The sequence below is a fragment of the Sapajus apella genome, unplaced genomic scaffold, assembly GCF_009761245.1.
Source record: "Sapajus apella isolate SASKATOON/1434 unplaced genomic scaffold, GSC_monkey_1.0 scaffold130, whole genome shotgun sequence".
Classification (NCBI taxonomy): Eukaryota; Metazoa; Chordata; class Mammalia; order Primates; family Cebidae; genus Sapajus; species Sapajus apella.
In genome coordinates this window covers 3492596-3520087 of record NW_022437070.1, presented here as the reverse complement: position 1 = coordinate 3520087, position 27492 = coordinate 3492596, and the positions used below count along the sequence as shown (strand labels likewise).

The following is a 27492-nucleotide window of genomic DNA, read 5'->3' as shown; positions in this document are numbered from 1 at the left end:
AAAAAAAAAAAAAAAAAAAAAAAAGCTATATTTAAATACCATTCCTTACCATTAGATTAGCAAAACTTAACTCCTCGAAGATTGTGTCTTCTCGCTTGTTCCCTTTCCAATTAACACTCCTGTAATCACTGGAGGCGTTTAGACTTCAGGAATTCCTGTCTATTCAATATTTTCTGTCCTGAACCAGCGAGAGAGAAGGACGACTCAGAAATTCTAACAGTTCACATTCCCCACCAGGAGTTCGTGGCTATGAGATTTGTTCCCCGTGGGCACCCGGAGTGGCAATGCTTCCCCCTGAAGACTGAGAATTTGGGCGTTTTTCCTCCAGGAATCGGAGGAGTGTAATCCATAGCTCGGTGGAGTCGCAAACACTGTGGCTCCCGGAGGAGGATACAGGCCCAATTCTGGGAACGGTAGTCCAGATTCTCAGTGGAGTAGCGGTCAGTTTGGCTCCGGGAGGCGAATCTGGGGATTTCTGGGAAATGTAGTCCAGACGCTCAGTGGAGTCGCGGTCAGTTTGGGCACTGACAGGCGGGTCCTACGGAATTCTGGGAAATGTAGTCCTCGCGCTCGGGGTTGTCACGGTCAGTTTGGCTCGGGAATTCTGGGACGTGGAGTCCAACCACTTCAGTGGAGTTGTGGGCACTTCCGCTCCGGGACTGTGAGGTTGCTGCAGTTTTGTTGCTGGTAGTTTGCATCAGTTCCGCGGGACCCTTCTGAATTTCCTGAACCTACGCTTTGGATCCTCAACGAACTGGTGATCGAATTAGCAAAAAAAAAAAAAAAAAAAAAAAAACTTCGTCGGAGAGCAGAGGTTTGGCGGGCGAGGGCCGCTGTTTTCGTTCTCGTCAGTGAAGCCTTCTTGGGCTTTGGGCTGTCCTCGCGTCGTCCCCGGGGTGTTTGGGACTTGGTCGGGTCGCGTCTCGCCTGCTTTCAGTGTTTTCGGGGCTCTGAGCTGCCCACTCCGCCTCCTTGCACCCCTCGCGCGTGGCCAGTTCCTCACAGTATAACGTTGGGATGTTACCTAATGTCCTTGGGTCTCCCGTTACTGTTCTTTAAAATGGGCACTTTAGGACCATCCTAATAGAATCGTTTGGGGAACTGGAAGAGGTAACACAAATGAAAGCCTTAAAGCAGCCCCTGCCACTTGGTGACTGGTGGTCTGTTGTTAATTTCCCACGAAGTCTGTCAGGTCCCCGGGTGGGGTCAGAGCACCAGCTGCAGGGGCACCGGCTCTTCTCCCTCCCTGATCCCTGCAGGGGACGTGGAGTCCAACCACTCCAGTGGTTGGGACCTGATGATCCCGGACGCCTTCCGACCTCTTTTTTAGGAAGGCGAGTGTTGCGTCGACTTCCAGAAAGGGAGAGGAGCATTTAACTCTTATGGGGGACGGCGACGCGGTCCGGGTGTTTCACAGCCTTCTCCTTCCCCAGCCCGATCTTTCCAAAAGAGCTGCAGGGAGGGACTTCCTGGCTTCTGAGGGCAAAGCTCTACGTGAGTGGCTTTTGGCTCTTTTCTTTGACAGAGATGCTCCCCTCAACCGAGTGTATAGGATGTGTCCCTGGGCATGGGTGTTGATAATAAGTAAGACTGAACTGGTTACTTCATTCTAAGAGCTTTATGCGAAAAAGTACATTACACCACACCTTGGCACTGTGGAAAGGCACTGCTTTTCTCTGTTTTAAAGATGATGGGAATGAGACACATGGCGCATAAGCACCAGCTACTGAGAGGTGGAGCTGGAGTTGGAACTTAGGCAGCCCGGGTCAGATTATGAGTTGATCATCTCTTGAGTATGTTCCTGTTGAGACATGAGCTGGACTCAGATGGGGAAAGCAAGTTAGGACTTGATTGAAGGGACCCGAAGAGCAAAGCTTATTGGGCTTGGACTTTTCTTTGAGTTTTTAAAAGTTTTGTCAACCATTTTGTCTCACTTATTACAAATATGTATCGTTGTTATAGATCCATATCGTTGTGGAGCACTCAGAAATTAGAGAACTGCTATGACTAGAAAAAACCATTTTAATTATCGGCGAGTCCAATATTTTGAAATAGCAACTGTTGGGACAGGCGCTCACGCCTGTAATCCCAGCACTTTGGGAGGCCGAAGCGGGTGGATCACGAGGTTAGGAGTTCGAGACCAGCCTGGCCAAGATGGTTAAACCCCGTCTTTACTAAAAACATAAAAATTAGCTGGGTGCGGTGGTGGGCGCTTGCAATTCCAGCTACTCGGGAGGCTGAGGCAGGATAATTGCTTGAACCCGGGAGGCGGAAGTTGAAGTGAGCCGAGATCGTGCCACTGCACTCTAGCCTGGGCAGAAGAGCAAGACTCCGTCTCAAAAAAAAAAAAAAAAAAAAAAAAAAAAAAAGGCCGGGCACAGTGGCTCACTCCTGTTATCCCAGCACTTTGGGAGGCCGAGGCGGGCAGATCACCAGGTTAGGATATTGAGACCATCGTGGCTAACACAGTGAAACACCATCTGTACTAAAAATATAAAAAATTAGCCGGGCATGGTGGCATGCGCCTGTAATCTCAGCTACCCAGGAGGGTGAGGCAGGAGAATCGCTTGAACCCGGGAGGCAGAAGTTGCAGTGAGCAGAGATGGCGCCATTGCACTCCAGCCTAGGCGACAGAGCGAGACTCCATCTCAAAAAAAAAAAAAATAGAAAAAAGTAACCGTTCAGCTTCTAATGCATTTCTTCTTCATCTTCCTTTGTGTATACTTGTATATTTATTTATAAATATTTTAACATTTTAAAATATTTTAAAATGTTTTTTCTTAGGTATTTAACTATGGACATTTCCAAATACCATCAACAGAGAGAAGTAACTAGTGAAACTGCCATATGATGTCACGTTCATCCATTATTATTATTACTATTAATGCTTTCTGATATTTTAACACTTTATTTTCATATCATTTGAAACCTATAGAAAAGTGGCAAAAATAGTGTAATATTAGAAGCTTTCATTTACTCTTTACCCAATTTTGCCATTTGGTTTGTTGATGCACATCAGCAAAATACTATCAAGAACATACCTGTAATCAGAGACAACTGACTATAATTTTCTGCAGCAGGGAAGCACACATACCAGGGTAATCATGGGGTGTCTTGGTAAGAGGTGCTTAGGAAGTGCTGGTTATAGGGTGTCACATAAAATACTACATAACATTAGATAATATATTACATAATACTGTTATCTATATTATATACCTACTAAAAACTATTACCAATAGCTAATTGTGGCATCTATTAATGCTAGAAAACATATTAGATAACATGTCATCTAATCTACAGTTCCAGATTTAATTTTGTTCTGCTTTTTAATTGAAGCCTTTATAACTATACCTATCCCCCTCCCCACACTCCACCCCTCACCCCATTCAAAGTCCAATCTCATGTATTGCTTTCAGTTGTCATGTTTTTCTAGTCTTCTTTAATCTTGAAAGATAGCATAGTTTTCATCTTTTTTATTCTTGATATTTTATCCTTGTTATTTTTTGAAGAGTATAGATGAAGTTATTTTGGTCAAGGATGTTCATTTGGAGTTTTTCTGATGTATTTCATGTTTAGCTTCAAATTATGCATTTTTTGCGGGAATACCACAGAAGTGGTAAATTTCTTTTCTTTTCTTTTCTTTTTGAGACAGAGTTTCACTCTTGTCGCCCAGGTTGCAGTGCGTGGCACGATCTTGGTTCTCTGCAACCTCCACCTCCTGGGTTTAAGCTATTCTCCTGCCATAGCCTCCCAAGTAGCTGGGATTATAGGTGCCTGTCGCCATGCCCAGCTAATTTTTGTATTTTTAGTAGAGATGGGGTTTCACCATGTTGGCCACGCTGGTCTCAAACTCCTAACCTCAGGTGATCCACCTGCACTGGCCTCCCAAAGTGCTGGGATTACAGACATGAGCCACCTCGGCCAGCCCACAGGGGTAAATTTCTTACTGCAACATAACAAGGGCCGTATGTCAGTTTGTCACTTCATTGGTGATCTTAACTTTGTTCACTTGGCCAAAGTCAAGTTTGTCAGATCTCTGCACTGTAAACTTATTTTGAATTTTTTTTTTTTTTTTACCCCAGGAACACAGATTCAAGTTGCTCTCAAGATACACTTCCTAATCTTTTAGTTAAATACATTTTTTTATGGAGAAATACATTTATTAGTGGGCATTCTACTATAAAGGTGAGCTTCCCCTCCTCTTTCATTTGCTTATTCATTCATTCATTCAACTATATATATTCTATCAGTGTAGATCCAGAATACAGTCTTATTAAGTTAAACGGCATGTGGATTAACAATTACCAATACTTTGTCCAACTTTATTGAGTTGTATTCTGTGTATCATAGAATCTACCCATTTAATGTGTACACTTCAATGATTTTTAGGAACTTTGAGGAATGGAATAAACATCACCATAATTCAGTTTAAATTATTTTCATTCCCTGTTAAGTCTCCTTGTACCCATTCATAGTTAATCCTCTTTCTCACCTCAAATATGCAGAGACCACCTACCTACTTTCTTATTATGTACACTTGCCTACTCTGGAATGTCATAGAAATAGGATCATGCAATATGTGGGCCTTCTTATGTGACTGGCTTCTTCCACGTAGCATCATGTTTCCAAAGTTCATACGTGTTGTAGCATGAGTCGGTACTTCATCCTTTTTTTTTTTTTTTTTTTTTTTTTTTGAGACGGAGTTTCACTCTTGTTACCCAGGCTGGAGTGCAATGGCACGATCTCGGCTCACCACAACCTCCACCTCCTGGGTTTAGGCAATTCTCCTGCCTCAGCCTCCTGGGTAGCTGGGATTACAGGCACACGCCACCATGCCCAGCTGAATTTTTGTATTTTTAGTAGAGACGGGGTTTCACCATGTTGACCAGGATGGTCTCGATCTCTTGACCTCGTGATCCACCCGCCTCGGCCTCCCAAAGTGCTGGGATTACAGGCTTGAGCCACCGCGCCCGGCCTACTTCATCCTTTTTAATTTCTAAATAAGATTCCATTCTATGGATGGGCCACAATTTGTCTATCCATGTATGCAAAGGAGGGCATTTGTTTGTGTACAGTTTTGGGCTACTATGAATAATGCTGTTGTGAATATCCATGTGTTAATTTACGATACACATTTGTGTTGGCGACGGCATCACTGGCCACACTTTCATGTCTCTTTTTCTGCTTTCCCTGGTACTTTTGAGGCAGGATTCTTCTTTCCCTCAGACTGCATCACTCAGGACTCTGCGTATTCCCTGATACAGGAAGAAAAATGACCACGTTGAAGGTGAGTAGAGTTTGCCTCTCTTGCTGTTAAAATTTCTTTTTTCTTTTGAGATGTAGTCTTGCTTTATTGCTGAGGTTGGAGTGCAGTGGCCTGATTTCAGCTCACTACAACCTCTGCCTCCCGGGTTCAAGTGATTGTCCTGCCTCAGCCTCCCAGGTAGCTGGGACTACAGGCACATACCACCACACCTGGCTAATTTTTGTATTTTTAGTAGAGACGGGGTTTCACCATTTGGCCAGGCTGGTCTCAAATGTCTGATCTCAGGTGATCTGCCCACCTCAGCCTCCCAAAGTGCTGGGATTACAGGTGTGAGCCACCGCACCCGGCTGTATTTAATCTCACTACTCATATTCTCACATGTTTTTTTCAGTCTTGGGAAGACTTAGGGAGAACAACAGAGATATGGCATGGGAGAAACAGAATCTAGATCTTCTTCTGTGAACACCTCCAATAATCATTGTGTGAAAATGCAGTTTAAGTAGTTACAGCCTGTTGTGTTGTGCCAACCCGAGAGCCAGAGTCCACAGGTGGCACTGCTCCTTTCAGGCCCTATTTTGGGGTGACCTTCTTTCTTCCTGAATCGACACCTACTCAGTTGCACCCAGTGCTCCAGGCACCCAAGGACAGTGATAACCATAGTCATCATAGAAAGTCTTTACATTCAGTATGGTAAAGGATACCTCGCACGATGTTACCAGAAAACGTAACAGCCTAGAGTGAAAATATTCACTACATGTATATCTGAAAAAGACAAAATCCAAAATAAGAATCTTATGTACAGAATAGAAAAAAAAATCCAAAGAAATATGAATAAAGGTCATTAAGGCAAGTTTAAAGGAGAAATTGAGTTGGCCAATAAATGTTTGAAAAGGTGATGGTATTATTTATAATCAAATAAGTGAGACTGTTAAATTTTTCCTAATATGATTACCAAAATCATGGGAAAATTGATAACTTGCTCTTGGTTATGGTAAGACAAATCAGTGTACATGTAGCCCCTTGAAAGATTAGAGTTTGGTAAAAAGTTGACATCTGATGTTATATGATCACAATTTTAAACATGCCTATTTATTGACATTTTGATTTTCATTTAAGATTATTTTAAATAATCAAACAGGAGTAAAATCTACCTAAAATGTTTTTTTTTTTCAGGATTGGTATTAATGAGCATATGTAAAATTAAAGATTATTTAGAGTAGATAAAAATAGATTATCAATTCTTTGGAATACTATGCAGATATGAAATGAGATAAAATAAGGCCGGGCGCGGTGGCTCAAGCCTGTAATCCCAGCACTTTGGGAGGCCGAGGCGGGTGGATCACGAGGTCAAGAGATCGAGACCATCCTGGTCAACATGGTGAAACCCTGTCTCTACTAAAAATACAAAACATTAGCTGGGCATGGTGGTGCGTGCCTGTAATCCCAGCTACTCAGGAGGCTGAGGCAGGAGAATTGCCTGAACCCAGGAGGCAGAGGTTGCGGTGAGCCGAGATCGCGCCATTGCACTCCAGCCTGGGTAACATGAGTGAAACTCCATCTCAAAAAAACAGGAAAACAAAACATGAGTGAAAATCCATCTAAAAAAAAAAAAAGAAATGAGATAAAATAGATGGCAACAATGATGATAATAATTTTTTAAAACTAATGCTTATTAGGTATTTAGTCTGTACTGATCAACTTTTCCAATGCTCCATATAGTTCCTTGTTTAATCATTGAGAAAACTATAATATGAGAATTATTAAAGAGAGAGGGAGTAAATAGGTGAACTTGTTCAAGGTCATGTGACCAGGAAGGTACAGAGCCTTGGGATGTGCTCTTAGGCACACTGGCTGCAGATCATGACATTCAATGCTTCAATTAATGTATATAGTTTATGCCTTGAGAGTACAGAAGATGTACTGCATAGCTGTTCCACACAGGTTACCACACGCTTGTTAGTTTGGTGGCAGATATTAAAGAAAAATGATAACATTCAGGGTTCAAGTATGAGAGAGAACAATGGGAATTATCAAACAAGACTGGGACTGAATTGCTAAATGTTGCTGGGACAATAGGCAAGATTCATTGAAACCTGTATACGTGTAGCCCAAGATGCTGCATTTAGAGTCCTAAAGGGTTACTTAAAAGGACAGTAAGTGCACAAAGTAAACGTATAGGAGGTATTTTCCATCATTGCACTTCTGGTGGAGCTCAGGAAAATCAGTCATTGTCAGGATACAGACAGAATGAGTAGGAAATCTATAAGTTGGCCAGGCAGGGTGACTCATGCCTATAATCCCAGCACTTTGGGAGGCTAAGGCAGGCAGATCATCTGAGGTCAGAAGTTCAAGACCAGCCTGGCCAATGTGGTGAAATCTCATCTCTACTACAAATATAAAAATTAACCAGACATAGTAGTGGGCACCTATAATCCCAGCTACCTGGGAAGCTGAGGCGGGAGGATCACTTGAACCCTAGAGGTGGAAGTTGCAATGAGCCAAGATCATGCCACTGCACTCCAGCTGGGCAACGGAGCAGGACTCTGTCTCAAAAAAAAGAAAAAAAAGGAAATCTGCACATTGACGTATGTCTCTTAAGATTCTTAAGATTCAAAACAGCTGGGCCGGGCGCGGTGGCTCAAGCCTGTAATCCCAGCACTTTGGGAGGCCGAGGCGGGTGGATCACGAGGTCAAGAGATCGAGACCATCCTGGTCAACATGGTGAAACCCCGTCTCTACTAATACAAAAAATTAGCTGGGCATGGTGGCACGTGCCTGTAATCCCAGCTACTCAGGAGGCTGAGGCAGGAGAATTGCCTGAACCCAGGAGGCGGAGGTTGTGGTGAGCCAAGATCGCGCCATTGCACTCCAGCCTGGGTAACAAGAGCAAAACTCAGTCTCAAAAAAAAATAAAAAATTAAAAATTAAAAAAAAAAACAAAACAGCTTCTCGTCCTTCCCCTCTGTCTGCTCAGTGCCACCCCTCTCTCAGTAATCATTGGCCATGAGTTTGAAGTTGCATATGTTTGATGCTATAGGAGGCAGTGACCTTCAAGGACGTGGCTGTGGTCTTCACCGAGGAGGAGCTGGGACTGTTGGACCCTGCCCAGAGGAAGCTGTATCGAGATGTGATGCTGGAGAATTTCAGGAACGTGCTCTTAGTGGGTGAGGACAGGCACCCTTTGTAAGGGAATGTCAGGCCCAGGAGTGGTTTTGTATCCTAGAGTGTTCAAATTTGAGTATGCATTGGGAACCTAAGTTTCTAGTAAGTTTTACTTAGATTTTTTCCCTAGGATATGTTGGCCTTAAGCATATGACTTTGCATGTTCACAGGGTATCAACTACTCCACAGAGATACTTTCCACTTCCCCAGGGAAGAAAAGTTCTGGATGGTGGAGACAGCAACCCAAAGAGAAGGGAATTTAGGTAAGAAGGAAGCAACTGTGTGTCCTTGTACGTGACTCTCCCTTCTGTTTTGCTTCTGTCTGTTGCCCAACTCTGTTGCCCTGGTCTAAATGGCCAAACCTTCTTCCTGGATTTTTACAGCTGACTTTTGGCTTGTTGCCCTGCTCCCACTTTTCCCATCCTGACATCTGTTTTCCTCATGGCAGCCAAAGTGATCCTTAGGAAAACTAAGTCAGATTGCCATTCCTTGGCTCTAAAGCCTGTCTGGCTTCTTATGTTTACTTAAGTTACAAGTGTTTTAAGTGCCTTTTAGAGACCATGTGATCCGTTCTTCATCCCCCACCGCCTCTCTGACGACATTTCCTGTCCTCTCCTTCTTGCCCTGTCTTTCCAGTCACATTGTCCTCCCTGCTGTTTCTCTGACCTGCCAAGGACACTGTATTGCCTGTTGTAGTAACCAATGACCACACATTTAGTGGACTAAACAACAAACACTATCTTTCTGTTCTTTAGTCCTGAAGTCTGACACATCTCACTGGGCAATTATCAAGGTGTCTATAGGGCTTTGTTTCTTTCCGGATGCTCTTAGGGGGAGACCTTGATTTTGCTTTATCAGTCTCTAGGCACTGTCCACACTCCTTGGCTCTTGTTTTCCTTCCTCCACCTTTTAAGGCGGTTAGTTTGCATTTCTGACCCTTCTTCCGTAGTCAGGCTCACTCTGCCACTCTTCTTCTGCCTCCGTTCCTGCCTTTCAGGTTCCTTGTGATTGTACTGGTTACCTCTGGGTGATCCACAATGACCTTCTCACTTTCTGGTTAGCTGATTAGTGGCCTTAATTGCATCCGCAACCCCTGTCCCCCTTGCTGTATAATATAACATGTTCATAGGTCTTGGGGACTGGATGTGGGCATTTTTTATGAATCATTGTTCTGTCTACTACTGAAGCTTTTGCCTCAGAGCCCTTACTTGCTCTTCTCTCTGATCAGGATACTTTTTTTTTGGAGACAGAGTTTTGCTCTTCTCACCCAGGCGGAAATGCAATGGCGCAATCTCCACTCACTGCAACCTCCACCTGCCGGGTTCAAGCAATTCTCCTGCTTCAGCCTCCCAAAGTAGCTGGGATTACAGGTGCACGCACCCCCACGCCAAGCTATTTTTTTTTTTTTTTGTATTTTTAATAGAGACAGGGTTTCACCATGTTGACCAGGCTGGTCTTGAACTCCTGACCTCAGGTGTCCACCTGCCTCAGCCTCCCAAAGTGCTGGGATTACAAGTGTGAGCCACCTTGCCCGGCCCAGAATACTCTTTCACCTCAAAGCTTTCTGGCTATCTTTCTCATATAATGACTTCTTTCCTCTGGATAGACACCCAGTAGTGGGATTGCTGGATCAAATGGTAGTTATACTTTTAGTTCTTTAAGGAATTTCCACATTGTTTCCCATATTGGCTGTACTAGTTTACATTCCCACCAGCAGTGTCGAAGTGTTCCCTGATCACTACATCCACATAAACATCTACTGTTTTTTGCGTTTTTGATTATGGTCATTCTTGCAGGAGTAAGGTGGTATCACATTGTGGTTTTGATTTGCATTTCCCTGATCATTAGTGATTTTGAGCTTTTTGTTTATGTGTCTGTTGGCCATCTGTATATCTTCTTTTGAGAATTCTCTATTCATGTTCTTGGCCCACTTTTTGATGGGGTTCTTTGTTTTTTTCTTACTGATTTATTTGAGTTCATTGCAGATTCTAGATATTAGTCTTTTGTCAGATGTACAGATTGTGGAAATTTTCTCCCACTCTGTGGGTTGTCTGTTTACTCTCCTGATTGTCCTTTTGCCATGCAAAAGCTTTTTAGTTTAATTAGGTCCCAACTCTTTATCTTTGTTTTTATTGCATTTGCTTTTGGGTTCTTGATTATAAAATCCTTGCCTAAGCCAATGTCTAGAAGGGTTTTTCCAATGTTAGCTTCTAGAATTTTTATAGTTTCAGGTCTTAGATTTGAGTCCTTAATCCATCTTGAGTTGATTTTTGCATAAGGTGAGAGATGAAGATCCAGTTTCATTTTCCTACATGTGGCTAGCCAATTATCCCAGCACCATTTGTTGAAAAGGGTGTCCTTTCCCCACTTTATGTTTTTGTTTGCTTTGTCCAAGATCAGTTGGTTTTAAGTATTTGGGATCATTCCTGGGTTCTCTATTCTGTTCCATTGATCTATGTGCCTATTTTTATACTAGTACCGTGCTGTTTTGGTGACTATGGTCTTATAGCATAGTTTGAAATCAGGTAGTGTGATGTCTCCAGATTTGTTTTTGTTTTTGCTTAGTCTTGCTTTGGTTATGCGGGCTTTTTTTTGGATCCATATGAATTTTAGAATTGTTTTTTTTTCTAATTCCATGAAGAATGATGGTGATATTTTGATAGGGATTGCATTGAATTTTTTTTTGGCAGTATGGTCATTTTCACAATATTGATTCTACCCATCCATGGGCATAGGATGTGTTTCCATTTGTTTGTCTCTGTGATTTCTTTCAGTAGTGTTTTGTAGTTTTCCTTGTAGAGGTCTTTGACTCTTTGGTTAGGTGTATTCCTAAGTTTTTGTTGTTGTTGCTGTTGTTGTTGTTTTTTGCAGCTATTATATTAGGGGTTGAGTTCTTGATTTGATTCTCTGCTTGGTTGCCGGTGGTGTATAGAAGAGCTACTGATTTGTGTACATTAATCTTGTATCCAGAAACTTTGCTGAATTCTTTTATCAATTCTAGGAGCTTTCTGGAGGAGTCGTTAGGGTTTTCAATGTAGACAATCATATCATCAGCAACCAGTGACAGTTTAACTTCTTCTTTACTGATTTGAATACCCTTTCTTTCTTTCTTTCTTTCTTTCTTTTTTCTTTAGATGGAGTCTTGCTCTGGTTGCCTAGGCTGGAGTGCAGTGGTACAATTTCTACTCACTGCAACCTCTGCCTCCTGGGTTCAAGTGATTCTCCTGCCTCAGCCTCCAAGAGCTGGGATTACAGGCATCCTCTAACACACCCAGATAATTTTTGTATTTTTAGTAGAGACGGGGTTTTACTATGTTGGACAGGCTGGCCTTAAACTCCTGACCTCAGGTGATCCACCTGTGTGGGCCTCCCAAAGTGTTGGGATTACAGGCGTGAGCCACCGTGCCCGGCCAAAGTGGATGCCCTTTATTTCTTTCTCTTGTCTGATTGCTTTGGCTAGGACTTCCAGGACTATGTTGAGGAGTGGTAAGAGTGGGTATCCTTGTCTTGTTCTACTTCTCAGAGGCAATGATTTCAACTTTTCCCCATTCAGTATTATGTTTGCTATGGGTTTGTTATAGATGGCTTTTATTGCATTGAGGCATGTCCCTTGTATGCTGATTTTCCTGCGAGTGTTAATCATAAAGGGATGCTGGATTTTGTTGAATGCTTTTTCTGCATCTATTGAGATGATTGTTTGATTTTTTAAAAAAATTCTGTTTATGTGGTGTATCACATTTATTGATGTGGGTATGTTAAACCATCCCTGCATCCCTGGCATGAAACCTACCTGATCATGATGGATTAACTTTTTGATATGTTGTTGGATTAGGTTAGCTAGTATTTTGTTAAGGATTTTAGCATCTATGATCATCAAGTTTATTGGTCTTTAGTTTTCTTTTTTGGTTATGTCCTTTCCTGGTTTTGGTATAAGGGTGATGCTGGCTTCATAGAATGAATTAGGAAGGGTTCCTTCTTTCTCTATCTTGCGAAATAGTGTCATATCTGGTAGAATTCTGCTGTGAATCTGTCTGGTCCTGGACTTTTTTTGTATGTAATTTTTTTTTTTTTTTTTTTGAGACGGAGTTTCGCTCTTGTTACCCAGGCTGGAGTGCAATGGCGCGATCTCGGCTCACCGCAACCTCCGCCTCCTGGGTTCAGGCAATTCTCCTGCCTCAGCCTCCTGAGTAGCTGGGATTACAGGCATGTGCCACCATGCCCAGCTAATTTTTTGTAGTTTTTAGTAGAGACGGGGTTTCACCATGTTGACCAGGATGGTCTCGATCTCTTGACCTGGTGATCCACCCGCCTCGGCCTCCCAAAGTGCTGGGATTACAGGCTTGAGCCACCGCGCCCGGCTAGTATGTAATTTTTAAATTACCATTTCAATCTCGCTGCTTGTTATTGGTCTGTTCAGAGTATCTAATTCTTCCTGATTTAAGCTAGGAGCGTTGCATTTTTCCAGGAATTTATCCACCTCTTCCAGGTTCTCTAGTTTATGTGTGTAAAGGTGTTTGTAGTAGCCTTGAGTGATCTTTTGTATTTCAGTGGTATCAATTGTAATATTTGCTGTTTCATTTCTTAGTGAGGTTATTTCGATTTTCTTGCTTCTTTTCTTGGTTAATCTTGCTAATGGCCTATCAATTTTATATATCTTTTCAAATAACCAGCTTTTTGTTTCATTTATCTTTTTTATTTTTTATTTTTTTTGTTGTTGTTGTTTCATTTCATTTGGTCCTGCTCTGATCTTGGTTCTTTCCTTTCTTCTCTGGGTTTGAGTTTGGTTTGTTCTTGTTTCCCTAGTTCTTGAGATATGATCTTAGAATGGAAGTGTGTGCTCTTTCAGTCTTTTTTGATGTAGGCATTTAGGGCTATGAACTTTCCTCTCACACCACCTTAGCTGTATCCCAGAGGTTTTGATAGGTTGTGTCATTATTGTTGTTCAGTTTGAATAATTTTTAAATTTTCATCTTAATTTCATTTTTAATCCAATGCTCATTCAGGAACAGGTTATTTAATTTCCATGTATGTGCAGGGTTTTGAAGGTTCCTTTTGGAATTGATTTCCAGTTTTATTCCACTGTGGTCTGACAGAGTGCTTGATATAATTTCAATTTTCTTAAATTAATTGAGGCTCATTTTATGGCCTATCATATGGTCTATCTTGGAGAAAGTTCCATGTGCTATTGAATAGAACGTGTATTCTGTGGTTGTTGGATGAAATGTTCTGTATATATTTGTTAGGTCCATTTGTTTTAAGAATATGGTTTAAATCCCTTGTTTCTTTCTTTTTTTATTATTGCATTTTAGGTTTTGGGGTACATGTGAAGAACATGCAAGATTGTTGCATAGGTACACACGTGGCAGTGTGATTTGCTGCCTTCCTCCCCATGACCTGTAGCTGGCATTTCTCCCCTAAATCCCTTGTTTCTTTATTGACTTTCTGTCTTGATGACCTGTCTAGTGCTATCAGTGGAGTATTGAAGTCCCCTACTATTATTGTGTTACTGTCTACCACATTTCTTAGGTCTGTTAATAATTGTTTTATAAATTTGGGAGCTCCAGTGTTAGGTGCATGTATGCTTAGGATTGTGATGTTTTCCAGTTGGACAAGCCCTTTTACCATTATATAATGTCCCTCTTTGTCTCTTTTGGTGTCCATTTGCATGAAATGCCTTTTCCACCCTTTTACTTTAAGTTTATATGAGTCCTATGTGTTAGGTGAGTCTCCCAAAGGCAGCAGATGGTTGGTTGGTGAGCTCTTATCCATTCTGCAGTTCTGTATCTTTTAAGTGGAGCATTTAGACCATTTACATTCAATGTTAGTATTGAGATGTGAGGTACGGTTGCATTCATCCTGTTATTTGTTGCCTGTGTACTTTGGCGTTTTTGTTTTTGCTTTTTAATATGTATTTTTGTTTTATAGGTCCTGTGTGATTTATGCTTTAAAGAAGTTCTGTTTTGATGTGTTTCCAGGATTTGTTTCAAGATTTAGAGCTCCTTTTAGCAGTTCCTGTAGTGGTGGCTTGGTAGTAGCAAATCTCTCAGCATTTGTCTGAAAAAGACAATCTTTCCTTCATATATGATGCTTAGTTTCACTGGATACAAAATTCCTGCCTGATAATTGTTTTGTTTGAGAAGGCTAATGATAGGGCCCTAATCCTTTCTAGTGTGTGTGGTTTCTATTGAGAAATCTGCTGTTAATCTGATAGATTTTCCTTTATAGGTTACTTGGTGCTTCTGTCTCACAGCTCTTAAGATTCTTCCCTTTGTCTTAACTTTGGATAACTTGATGACAATGTGTGTAGGCAACGATCTTTTTGCAATGAATTTCCCAGGTGTTCTTGGTGCTTCTTATATTTGGATGTCTAGGTCTCTAGCAAGGCCGGGAAAGTTTTCCTTGATTATTTCCCCAAATATGTTTTCCAAGCTTTTAGAATTCTCTTCTTCCTCAGGAACACTAATTATTCTTATGTTTAGTCATTTAACATAATCCCAGACTCCTTGGAGGCTTTGTTCATATTTTCCTGTTATTTTTTCTTTGTCTTTGTTGGATTGGGTTAAAGAACTTGTCTTCAAGCCTTGAATTTCTTTCTTCTACTTGTTCAATTCTATTGCTGAGACTTTCTAGAGCATTTTGCATTTCTATAGTTGTGTACAGTGTTTTCTGAATTTTTTTTATTGTTTTTTCTCTAGGCTATCTATTTTCTTGAATATTTCTCCCTTCACTTATTTTATCCTTGTTTTTTGGATTTTCTTGCACTAGGCTTCATCTTTCTTTGATGCCTCCCTGATTATCTTAATAACTAACCTGCATTTTTGTTCAGGTAAATCAGGGATTTCTTCTTGGTTTGGATCCATGGCTGGCAAACTAGTGTGATTTTTTGGTGGATATTAAAGTGCCTTGTTTTGTCATATTACCAGAGTTGGTTTTCTGTTTCCTTCTCATTTGAGTAGGCTCTGTCAGAGAAAAGGTCTAGGGCTGAAGGCTGTTGTTAAGATTCTTCTGTTCGACGTGATGTTTCCTTGATGTAGTACTCTCCCCCTTTTCCTATGGATGTATTGTCCAAGCTGCAGTGATTGTTGTCTCTATTCTGGGTCTAGCCACCCAGCAAGTCCACCTGGCTCTGGGCTGGTACTGGGGGCTGTCTGCATAGAGTCCTGTGATGTGAACTGTCTGTGGGTCTCTCAGCCATAGATACCAGCGCCTGTTCCAGTGGAGGTGGCCAGGTAAGGAGGGTGGTATGCAATGGACTTGGTGAGGTTTCTTAGCTTTGGTGGTTTAATGCTTTATTTTTCTGCTGGTTGGCTTCCTGCCAGAAGGTGTCACTTTCCAGAGAGCATCAGCTATGGTAGTATGGAGAGCATCAGCAGTGGGTGAGGCCCTAGAACTCCCAAGATTATATGCCCTTTGTCTTCAGCTACCAGGGTGGATATGGAAGGACCATTAGGTTGGGGAAGGGCTAGGCATGTCTGAGCTCAAACTCTCCTTGGGTGGGTCTTGCTGCGGCTGCTGCTGGGGATGGAGGTGAGGTTCCCAGGTCACTGGAGTTGTGTCCCTAGGAGGATTATGGCTGCTTCTGCTGAGTCATGCAGGTTGTCAGGGAAGTAGGGGAAAGCTGGCAGTCACAGGCCTCACCCAGCTCCCTTGCAAACCAAAGGGCTGCTCTGACTCCCACCATGCTCCCACCAATAGCCTCGAGTCTGTTTCCAGGCAGTGGGCAAGCTGGGCTTGAGAACTTGCCCCAGGCTACTCACCTCCCAGCTGTAAAAAAAAAAAGGGCTTAGTTCTTCCCCTGCCTATGGAGTCTGCATACTGGATTCTGGCAGGAGGCTTCTTGCCCCATTCAGTTATTACAAAGTTCAGCTGGATACTTCTTTCTCCCTGTGGAATTCCCCATGCCCTGCTCCTCTGGCCACCCTCCTGATATATCCCTGTGGTGCCAGGCAAGAATGGCCTGCTTTGGCAACCAACGAGGTCCCAAGGCCTTTCTCCTGCTTCATCTACCCCTGTATCTTGTTCAGCTCTCTAAATTGACTAAACTCCAGCTAAGGTCAGAAACTTCTGCCACAAAAAGACCTTCAGTTTCTCCGGTGAAGTTATGTGTTCAGGACAAGAGGCTCTTTCTCACTTCCACAGTTGGAACATTCACAGTATTTGGGGTGTCTCCAGGGTCCTGCAGGAACAGTCTGCTTCCTTCAGAGGGTCTGTGTGACCTCTCAGGATTGCTGGTTTGTTCTTGCAGTCAATCTAGAGGTCAAATTCACAAGGGGAACCTCTGTACGCTGTTCTGTCCATCTGAGTTGGTACTGCAGTCTAGTCCTGCCTTTCGTCTGCCATGATAATCTTGTCTTGGAGCTTTTTGTAGGGAGCATATTCATCTGTGGAAAGAAACCTTTTCTTTTCTTTTTCTTTTGAGACAGAGTCGTGCTCTGTCACACAGGCTAGAGTGCAGTGGCACCATCTCGGCTCATTGCAGCCTCTGTGTCCCAGATTCAAGTGATTCTCCTGCCTCAGCCTCCTGAGTAGCTAGAATTACAGGTGTGTGCCGCCATGCCTAGCTAATTTTTTTGTTTAGTAGAGACAGAGTTTCACCATGTTGGCCAGGTTGGTCTCAAATTCCTGACCTCAGGCTATCCGTCTGCCTCAGCCTCCCAAAGTGTTGGGATTATAGACATGAGCCACCATGCCTGGCCGAAAAAAACCTTTTCGAATGAGGGTTCTGATGCCTACTTCTGAAACAGCTCTTCTACACAAGGGGAAAAAATTTCAATTTCCTGATGTCTCAGATACTAACCAGCTTTCCAGCCACCTTTCCTTTGAGAGATTTACTCATCTGCAGCCTATTTACTTCTTCCAGTCTCTACTTGCACATCACCACCTCAGGTTTCCCTGTCCTTCTCCTAGAGGGGGAAGAATGAGGATAAGGGTGACATAAGTCACACACCCAAGTGTTGCCTATATTTCTAGTCATCTTTGTTTGGTAATGTGATATATATTTCTGCATCTTTATTTTTTACAAATGTAATTGTTAAACATGTTAAAGAATATAGATTTCATACAATTTTCCTTTTCTTTGTATAGAGACATAGTGCTGTACTTTGTACTGGTGAACTTTATATCCTGGAAAGAATCAGGAAACTGCCCTCTCAAAATATAAACATCCTGAAAGAGACTACCTCTTCTTCTCAAACATCTCTTATTTATCAGGGATTTGCTTATTTATTTATTAGTATATCCATGTACTAATGTGCACCACTAGGTATATACTAACTTACTAATGTTTCCTAAGATTCAGCCATTGAAAATTAACTTTCCATTTGATTGATTTAGTTAATTCAGAGTGTGGTAATATCTTGACCAAGATTTTCCATATTTTATGAGCATAAGCCATAGTAAGAAATACATCTTTCACCATAACCAGGATGAAAATTATTTGTGCATGTAGATGTGTACGAGTACCTTTAGCAGGCATTTCATATAATGCCACCTTGCCTGTTTGTCACAATGTTGTGATAATTTCTATTCTTGTCTTTCAAAATGCTTTTTAGAAGGTTTCGGATTTATTTTAAAGTTCACTAAAAGTCTGTAGCGTTTACTTTGAAAATGGGTCTAGGCCAGGAGCAGTGGCTCATGCCTGTAATCCTAGCACTTTGGGAGGCTGAGACAGGTGGATCACGAAGTCAGTAGATCAAGACCATCCTGGGTAACACAGTGAAACCACATCTCTACTGAAAATACAAAAAGTTAACCAGGTATGGTGGCACACACCTGTAGTCCCAGCTACTTGGGAGGCTGAGGTGTGAGAATCGCTTGAACCAGGGAGGCGGAGGTTGCAGTGAGTCAAGATCGCACCACTGTACTCCAGCCTGGGTGACAGAGCTGGACTCTGTCTAAAAAAAAGCAGAAAGAAAGAAAGAAAATGGACATGGAGGTCTATTTCTTTACAGAATCTTTTTCTGCCATCTTTCTTTCTTTATTTCTTTTTTCTTTTTTGAGATGGAGTCTCACACTTGTTGCCTAGGCTGGATTGCAATGGCATGATCTTGGTTCACCACAACCTCCACCTCCTGAATTCAAGCGATTCTCCTGCCTCAGCCTCCTGAGTAGCTGGGATTACAGGCCACCATGCCCAGCTAATTTTGTATTTTTAGTAGGGATGGGGTTTCTCCATGTTAGTCAGGCTGGTCTCAAACTCCCAACCTCAGGTGATCTGCCTGCCTCAGCCTCCCAAAGTGCTAGTATTACAGGTGTGAGCCACTGCATTCGGCTCTGCCATCTGTTTTCAGTGAGACAGTCCAATAACTTCACATGGAACCAACCAGGACATGACCCATTAGGTGTTCTTTTCATTCCAGGTGATCTTACCAACTTTCATTGTCTCATCAGGAGCATCTCCCTTTGTGTATTTCTGTTGGGTCCAGTCTTTCAGATTCCCATAAAAACTGAAGGTTTCTGGTCCTTTTCTATTTCAGATAACCAAGATATTGTTCATATCAGCCCAGCAAAATTAGATGAACTATACATGTTCTGCAAAAATTCTTGTGCAGGAATACTCTGAATATGTAGACATAAATACTCCTAGGTGTTTGATATTCAGTATTGTGAAGAGCTTAACCAACTACAAAGTTAAAAGTGACAGCTCACAGAAGACTGCTGCTGTCACTTCATGCCAATGACAAATTCAGTGGTTTCCTCAAATTCCCTTCATGTTCCATATTCTTTTTTTTTTTTTTTTTGAGACGGAGTTTCACTCATGTTACCCAGGCTGGAGTGCAATGGCGCGATCTCGGCTCACCGCAACCTCCACCTCCTGGGTTCAGGCAATTCTCCTGCCTCAGCCTCCTGAGTAGCTGGGATTACAGGCACGTGCCACCATGCCCAGCTAATTTTTTGTATTTTTAGTAGAGACGGGGTTTCACCATGTTGACCAGGATGGTCTCGATCTCTTGACCTCGTGATCCACCCGCCTCGGCCTCCCAAAGTGCTGGGATTACAGGCTTGAGCCACCGCGCCCGGCCCATGTTCCATATTCTTAAAGCTATGGATTTTTAGAGGGGAAAGATGCATATTACAATTAGGAGAAAAATCAAATAAGACAGAGTCCAGGGAAGTATCAAACAAGAACTTTTTATTGTACTCTCCCCACGGAAACAAGATGCATTATATCCCCAAAATTAAGATGTGAGGTTAGACAGGAGGAAAGCCTATCAGGGAAGCTTTCCTGATTGTTGTCCATTAATTACATAGCCATTATTGGTTGATTGCTTTCCCATATAAGTAGTCTCAGTCTCCTGACTGACTGATTCCACGTGACCTAAAGCCTCACCATAAATCACATTGTTGGTCTTTCTCACATAGTGAGCACCACATCCTCCTCATAGGTGGGGCCATCCATAATTCTAAATCATATTATTACACTGTCTAGAGTGACCAACTAGACCTACTACCTTCAGGCAAACAAAGATACTCTCCTCAGGCATAACATTTTAAGAACCTAGAGATTGCCTCCCAGATGCTGAGGACATCACCCAGGCTTCTTTGTGAGTTAGGATAATTTCTTTATTTCATAAGGATATATGATGCAAACTAAAACATACAAAGGTTTGATGATGTTACAGCTTCTCCTTAAAGTTCACATTTGATTCATATTTCGCTGTGTATATAATTTATTAGTTACATAATTTACCATGCAAGGTTTTATTTCTACCAAGTATTTCACATATGACACTTGGTGTGGTTCTGAATTGGTCTCATGCAAACCAGAGTCCATAGTGTATTTGGAAAATACATTGGCTGGGCACAGTGGCTCAAGCCTATAATCCCAGCACTTTGGGAGGTCAAGATGGGAGTATCACTTGTGGCCAAGAGTTCAAGACCAGCTTGGGCAACTTAGCAAGACCCCCATCTCTACAAAAACTGTAAAAATTAGCTAGTCATGGTAGCATGTGCCTGTAGTCCTAGCTACTCAGGAGGCTGAGGTGGGAGGATCACTTAAGCACAGGAGGTCAATGCTACAGTGAGTCATGATCATGTCCCTGTACTCCAGCCTGGGTGACAGAGGGAGACACTCTCTTTAAAAAAAATACTATCTGAACATTCCCTGTATTTATTAAAATTTCAGGCCATGTCCTAAGTGTGAAATCTTGATAACACTGAATAAAGGCTTTACTTACCCATATCTCTTAATTATGTGTTGTTATAGGAGGCAAGATCCAAACTGAGATGGAAACTGTTCCAGAACAAGGAACACATGAAGGGCTGTTCAGCCATCAAACCTGGGAACAAATTTCAAGTGACTTAACCAGGTTTCAAGACTCCACGGTAAACAGCTCTCAGTTCCCCAAACAAGATGATATGCCCTGCCAGGTTAATGCCAGACTATCTATAATTCACAAAGCACAGAAACCTTCTGAGGGTGGGAAGCGTAAAAAATCCCTTAGTGATGTCTCCATCCTTGATCTTCATCAACGATTAGAGTCAAGAGAGAAGTCTCATACATGTGATGAATGTGGAAAGAGTTTCTGTTATAGCTCAGCTCTTCATATCCATCAGAGAGTTCACATGGGGGAGAAACTCTTTAATTGTGATGTGTGTGGTAAGGAATTCAATCAGAGCTCACATCTGCAAATTCATCAGAGAATTCATACTGGAGAGAAACCATTCAGATGTGAGCAGTGTGGGAAAGGCTTCAGCCGTAGATCAGGACTTTATGTTCATCGTAAATTACACACAGGAGAGAAACCTCATATTTGTGAGGAATGTGGGAAGGCCTTCATTCATGATTCCCAGCTTCAGGAACATCAAAGAATCCATACTGGGGAGAAACCATTCAAATGTGATATATGTTGTAAGAGCTTCCGTAGTAGAGCAAATCTTAATAGGCATTCCATTGTTCACATGCGAGAGAAACCATTCAGATGTGATACATGTGGTAAGAGCTTTGGTTTGAAATCATCACTTAATAGTCATCACATGATTCACACAGGAGAGAAACGGTACAAATGTGAGGAATGTGGAAAACGCTTCATTTATAGGCAAGATCTTTATAAGCATCAGATAGACCACACAGGGGAGAAGCCATATAATTGTAAAGAGTGTGGAAAGAGCTTCAGATGGGCCTCAGGTCTTTCAAGACATGTGCGAGTCCACAGTGGAGAGACACCATTCAAATGTGAAGAATGTGGGAAGGGATTTTATACAAATTCACAGCGTTATTCTCACCAGAGAGCCCACAGTGGAGAAAAGCCATATAGATGTGAGGAGTGTGGGAAGGGCTACAAAAGGAGATTGGATCTTGACTTTCATCAGAGGGTCCACAGAGGAGAGAAACCCTATAATTGCAAGGAATGTGGGAAGAGCTTTGGCTGGGCCTCATGTCTTTTGAATCATCAGAGAATCCACAGTGGAGAAAAACCATTTAAATGTGAAGAGTGTGGGAAAAGATTTACTCAGAATTCACAACTTTATACCCATCGTAGAGTCCATAGTGGAGAAAAACCATTCAAATGTGAAGAGTGTGGGAAAAGATTTACTCAGAATTCACAACTTTATTCTCATCGCAGAGTCCACACAGGAGTAAAGCCATACAAATGTGAGGAGTGTGGGAAGGGGTACAACAGTAAGTTTAATCTTGACATGCACCAGAGAGTCCACACGGGAGAGAGACCTTATAATTGTAAAGAATGTGGGAAGAGCTTTAGCCAGGCCTCAAGTATTTTGAATCATAAGAGACTCCACGATGATGAAAAGCCATTCAAATGTGAAGACTGTGGGAAGAGATTTACTGAGAATTCACAGCTGCATTCCCATCAGAGTGTTCACACTGGGGAAAAACCATACAAATGTGAGAAGTGTGGAAAGAGCTTCAGATGGGCCTCAACTCATCTAACCCATCAGAGACTCCACAGTAGAGAAAAACCACTTCAGTGTGAGGACTGTGGGCAGAGTATTGTGCACAGTTCATGCCTTAAAGACCAGCAAAGAGACCAAAGTGGAGAGAAACCATCTAAATGTGAGGACTGTGGGAAGCGCTACAAGAGGCGTTTGAATCTTGATATGCTTTTGTCATTATTTTTAAATGACACATAATTATTCTACTTGTTTATGAGGTACAGTGTGATAGTTAATACAAATATACAATGTATAATGATCAAATTAGCGTCATTAACATACCTCAAACATTTATCATTGTGTTGGGAACCCTTAAAATTCACTATTCTAGCTATTTGAAAATAATAAGTTGTTAATTACAGTCACCCTGCAGTGGTGTGAAATACTAGAACTTACCTCCTACCTGCTTGTATTTCTATACTGATTAACCAACCTTTGGCTACCACCCTCCCTCCTCACCTCTAAGAACTACTATTCTACTCTCTACTTCCATGAAATTAACTTTTTGAGCTTCCACATATGCATGAGAACATGTGGTATTTACCTTTCTGTGCCTGGCATATATCACTTAATATAATGCCCTGTAAGGCTCATTCACTTTGTTGTGACACAATTTTGTCATTTTTCATGGCTAAATAGTACTCTGATGTGTATATTTGCCACATTTTCTTTATTCATTCATCCAGTGGACACTTAGGTTGATTACATATCTTGGCCTATTTCTTGGCTATCATGAGTAGTGCTACAATAAACATGGGAGGTAGAGATAACTCTTTAACATACTGATTTCCTTTTCTTTGGATATGTACCAAGTATCCTATAATAATATGACATGACTCAAAATTAAGGAATAGGATTGTGGAAATTGGTTTTCGAAACAATTCTCCAGTTTGAATATAGAGAAAAAATGATGAGTGTCTTCAGCTGCCCTCATACATAATGCATGTGAGCTTGCTTTAAGTGTAAGTCAAGGAGTAGAAAAATCTTGGAGATAGTAAAATGGGGTATACATGTGGATGTAAAAAATCAGTAAAGATTCTTTTAAGAAAAGGTGTGTATGGGTAGGGAAAAATAGCATGACAGCAGTTGGGCCTCTAACAGTGTGGAACCAGTTAGGACAAAGAGCAAGTTTGAGTGCCATTCCATTCATAGCCACCAAGGTGGTATTTTGAGTACATTAGGTTAAATTGCATTCTTCAGTAAAATGGCTACTCGAGATAGATTTGATTTTTATACTTAATGTTCTAGACTGTATCTTTTCAGGATGCTAGGTGCTTTATGAAGATCCATGCTGTCTCAATTTGCATAGTGGGTTGGAAGTCCCTAAGACAATCTCTCCAGGTTCTGTGATTTGCTAAGAGGACTCAGAATATAGTTGTACTCATGACTATATTATAGTGACAGTATACAAATAGTAAAGGGAAAAGGTTCTTAGACAATACCTGGAAGGAATCAGATATAAATTTGTAAAGATCCTTTGTACATGGAGTAACAGCTCTCAATTCCTCCAGTACCGAATTGTGATAGTACTTGTGAAATGTCTACAATGGATGTTTATTACCAACCCGTACCTAATGTTCTTATTGGGACTGATCATGTAGTAGTAGTAGTAGGTACCATCCCTCTGGTACAGATCAAAACTCTAGACTCCAAGAAGGGGAGCAAGTGTTCAAAATAACTTGAACCATGCCTACCAGTTATGGAATGGTGACAACCCTCTCAAACCCCATGTTTCCTAACACCAGCTAAAAGCCAGTCTTGTAAGCAGTCCTTTCTAGAATTTGCAGTCTCAGGCCTGTTATATTAACTTTTTGTGCACATAGTATTAGAAAACTACGGCCTGCAGTCTTTTTGAGACAGAGTCTTGCTCTGTCACCCAGGCTGAACCAATGTATGCTTTATAGGAGTCCTAGATGAAGAGAAAAAGGGATGGAAAGCTTATTTAACTAAAGCACTAAAAACTTCTCAAATTTGAGAAACACATGGATCTGCAAATCCAAGAATCTTAATGAACTTCAAGTAGGATAAACCACTTGAAGAGTTTATCCTACTTTGAGACTCACATTGAGATATATTATAATAAAAAAGACAAAGGAACATCTTGAAAGCAGCAACATGAAAGTGACTTGTCATGTACAAGAGATCCTCAGTAATATTATCAGTGGATTTCTCTGGCCAGATGCGGTGGCTCATGCCTGCAATCCCAGCATTTTGGGAAGCCAAAGCAGGCGGATCACTTGAGGTTAGGAGTTGGAGACCAGTCTGGCCAACATGGTGAAACCCCATCTCTACAAAAAATACATAAAGACAAAAACAACTGAAAAAACTAGCTGGGTGTGGTGGCTCACGACTGTAGTCACAGCTGCTCGGGAGGCTGAGGCAGGAGAATCACTTGAACGAAGGAGTCACAGGTTGTAGTAAGCCAAGATTGTGCCACTGCACTCCAGACATCTGATGATGGAGGGAGACTCCATCTCAAAAAAAAGAAGTGATTCAAAATGTATCACTAAAAGAAAAGAACTCAACACAAAGGACAATAGTAATGAAGGAAATAAAAAACAAATTTAAAATTGGAGTTCTTACCTATGTATAATTAAGTGTAATAAATGAAACTCCTCAATAAAAAGTTGTAGATTGGCAAAATGATTGAAAAGACAGTATCTAATTATATGCTTTGCACATTAGAACTAATAACATGCATAGGTGAAAGGCAAATGATGGAAAAGGGTATTCCATGTAAAAAATAATAGCACAGGTGATCATACTAATAACAGATAAATTAGATTTTAAGTCAGAAACTGTTAAGTGGGCAATAAATATTGCTAAAGGTTTATTTCACTAAGAAGATGAAACAGTTATAAATATATATGCACCAAACGTCAGAGTTCTGAAATATAAAATGTAAATACTGACAGAATCAAATGGAGAAATATACAGCTCTCCGATAATGGTAAGAGACGCCTTACCTTACTTTCAAATGCATAGGACACCCAGACAAAAGATAAATAAGATAAATAAGGAAGAACATTATACACCAGTTCAACCTAATAGACATATACACAACTCTCCACCCAACAACAAAATACACATTTTCTCAATTGCCCATGAAACATTCTTCAAGACCATATATTAGGCCACAAAACAAGTCTTACTAAATGTAAAAGTTTGACACCATAAAAATATATTTTCCAGGCTAACGCCCTTTTCCCACTTGCACCCAGGTGGATTAAAAAAATCAAAAAAAATATATATATTTTCTAATTATCATAGATCTAGATCATAATAACTACACATCAATAGCAGTATAAAAAGTGGAAAAAGCCTGAGGCGAGAGGATCGCTTGAGTCTAGAAGTTTGAGACCAGCCTCAGCAACATGGTGAGACTCTGATGCTACCAACAAAAAGGCCGGGCCGAGGTGGGCAGATCACTTGAGGTCAGATGTTTGGGACGAGCCTGGCCAACAGGTGAAACCCCGTCGCACTAAAAATACAAAGTTAGGCATGGTCGTGCATGCCTATAATCCCAGCTACTTAGGAGGCTCAGGCAGGAGAATTGCTGGAATCTGGGAGGTGAAGGTTGCAGTGAGCTAAGATCACGTCATTGCACTCCAGCTTGGACAAGAGTGAAACTGTCTCAAAAAAAAAAAAAAAAAAGTAAATATTTCCTAGTTTTGTCAGCTGAGGGGGTCAAGAATAATACCAAGGTAGCAGCAATCACAACTAGCACTCAGTTCTTTGTTTCTTTTTCTTTTTTCTGTTATTTTGTTATTTTTCAGTTCTTTGTTTCTAACTACATTTTCCACAAATAGAAACCAGAAGTCCTAGGAGAAATATCTGATCTCATGGCTAGGGCAGGGAAAATACCCAATGAACTTGGAACATACAGTATCAGAAAGTAAACCATTGCACAAAGAGCTCATAGATGAACAGGAGCCAAAAGGCAAGAGGAGACTTCTTGAAGAGGATTTTACTGGCAAAACCTGAGAAAATCAGAGAATCAAAATACATAATAACAGTAGTAGATGTGAACTCATTAATATAATAAGAATTCACAAGTCCACACTGGCATAAACATATAAATAATATACATGCTCTCCACCCCTCTATCCCCTATCCCTCTATCCCCACTCCTCTATCCCCGCCCCTCTAACCCCATCTCTTCCCTACCCTCCATTCTCTACCCCTCTATCCCCGACTCCTCCTCCCACCCCTCTATCCATAAAAATAAAAAAAACATGGAAAGCTTTTTCGTAGAGTACAATGCCAAGAAATAAACACAGAATGAGTTAGAATATCTCAATTTTTCACCATTTGGTGAAAATTTTACTACTATTTAGTAGTAACTTTTTAGGGGAAAATAATTTTAGAGTGCAGACAGAATTCTGGAAACACCTTAATCAACTGTTCAAGTTTAGCAGCACCAACAATGTATGAAAACGAGTATCTGGTATATCCTGAGATCATGCACTAAGGACAGGAATTGATCATAATCCAGAAAGACATAATCTTGAATGTTGGAATCTCTGAAGATGAAAATGTTAAAAATATAACTCCAGAAATTTTTTAAAAAATTATTTAGAAAATATTGATTGATTTACATTTTTTCCTTCCTTTTTTTTTTTTTTTTTTTTTTTTTTGAGACTTAGTCTCGCTCTGTCCCCCCGCTGGAGTGCATTTCCCTTCCTTCTTCCCTCCTTCCCTTTCTTCCTTCCATTTTTATTTTTCTGAGACAGTGGCTCATTCTGTCACCCAGGCTGAAGTGCAGTGGTGTGATCTCAGCCTCCCAGGTTTAAGGGATTCTTGTACCTCAGTCTCCTGAGTAGCTGGGATTACAGGCATGCACCACCATGCCATGCCAACTAATTTTTTGCATTTTTAGTAGAGACAGCGTTTCACTGTGTTGGTCAGGCTGGTCTCAAACTCGTGGCCTCAAGTAATCCACCAGCCTTGGCCCCCAAAGTACTGGGATTACAGGTGCCTGGCCAAGATGGATCATCTCAATAAATGTTATCATTTGAAGGGCATACTAGAGCAACAATACAGCTGTAACTAGTATAGAAATGTCAGTCAATTTTCAGAGAGGGAGCTGTATGCCATTGGGTGGTTAGCACAGTAACCTGTTTTTATGCGTAAACAAAATTATGAAAAGGTCTTTTTTTTAGTTTATAAAA

The 27492-nt window shown here is 41.3% G+C and overlaps 2 protein-coding genes across 8 annotated transcripts in view; both read left to right on the top strand.

The window, feature by feature from the left end:
- LOC116539642 (zinc finger protein 224) overlaps window positions 1-4283 on the top strand; it is an 82147-nt gene extending 77864 nt beyond the window's left edge. For all 3 annotated transcript variants that reach the window (XM_032262751.1, XM_032262750.1, XM_032262752.1), the window contains one exon: window positions 4083-4283. The gene's annotated coding sequence lies outside the window, so the exon portion shown is untranslated. The remainder of the gene's footprint in view (window positions 1-4082) is intronic.
- ZNF225 (zinc finger protein 225) overlaps window positions 1-23316 on the top strand; it is a 30417-nt gene extending 7101 nt beyond the window's left edge. Inside the window, exons 1-5 of one of the 5 annotated variants that reach the window (XM_032262765.1) lie at window positions 17-823; window positions 5209-5287; window positions 8304-8430; window positions 8599-8691; window positions 20634-23316. In XM_032262765.1, the coding sequence (XP_032118656.1) occupies window positions 5273-5287; window positions 8304-8430; window positions 8599-8691; window positions 20634-22519 (2121 nt within the window). In that variant the 5' untranslated portion in view covers window positions 17-823; window positions 5209-5272 and the 3' untranslated portion in view covers window positions 22520-23316. Of the gene's footprint in view, window positions 1-16; window positions 824-3385; window positions 3392-4082; window positions 4186-5204; window positions 5288-8303; window positions 8431-8598; window positions 8692-20633 lie in introns of those variants that run through there. The other 4 variants (XM_032262764.1, XM_032262763.1, XM_032262766.1 and 1 more) reach the window with 4 other exon arrangements.
- The last annotated feature ends 4176 nt before the right edge of the window (window positions 23317-27492 follow it).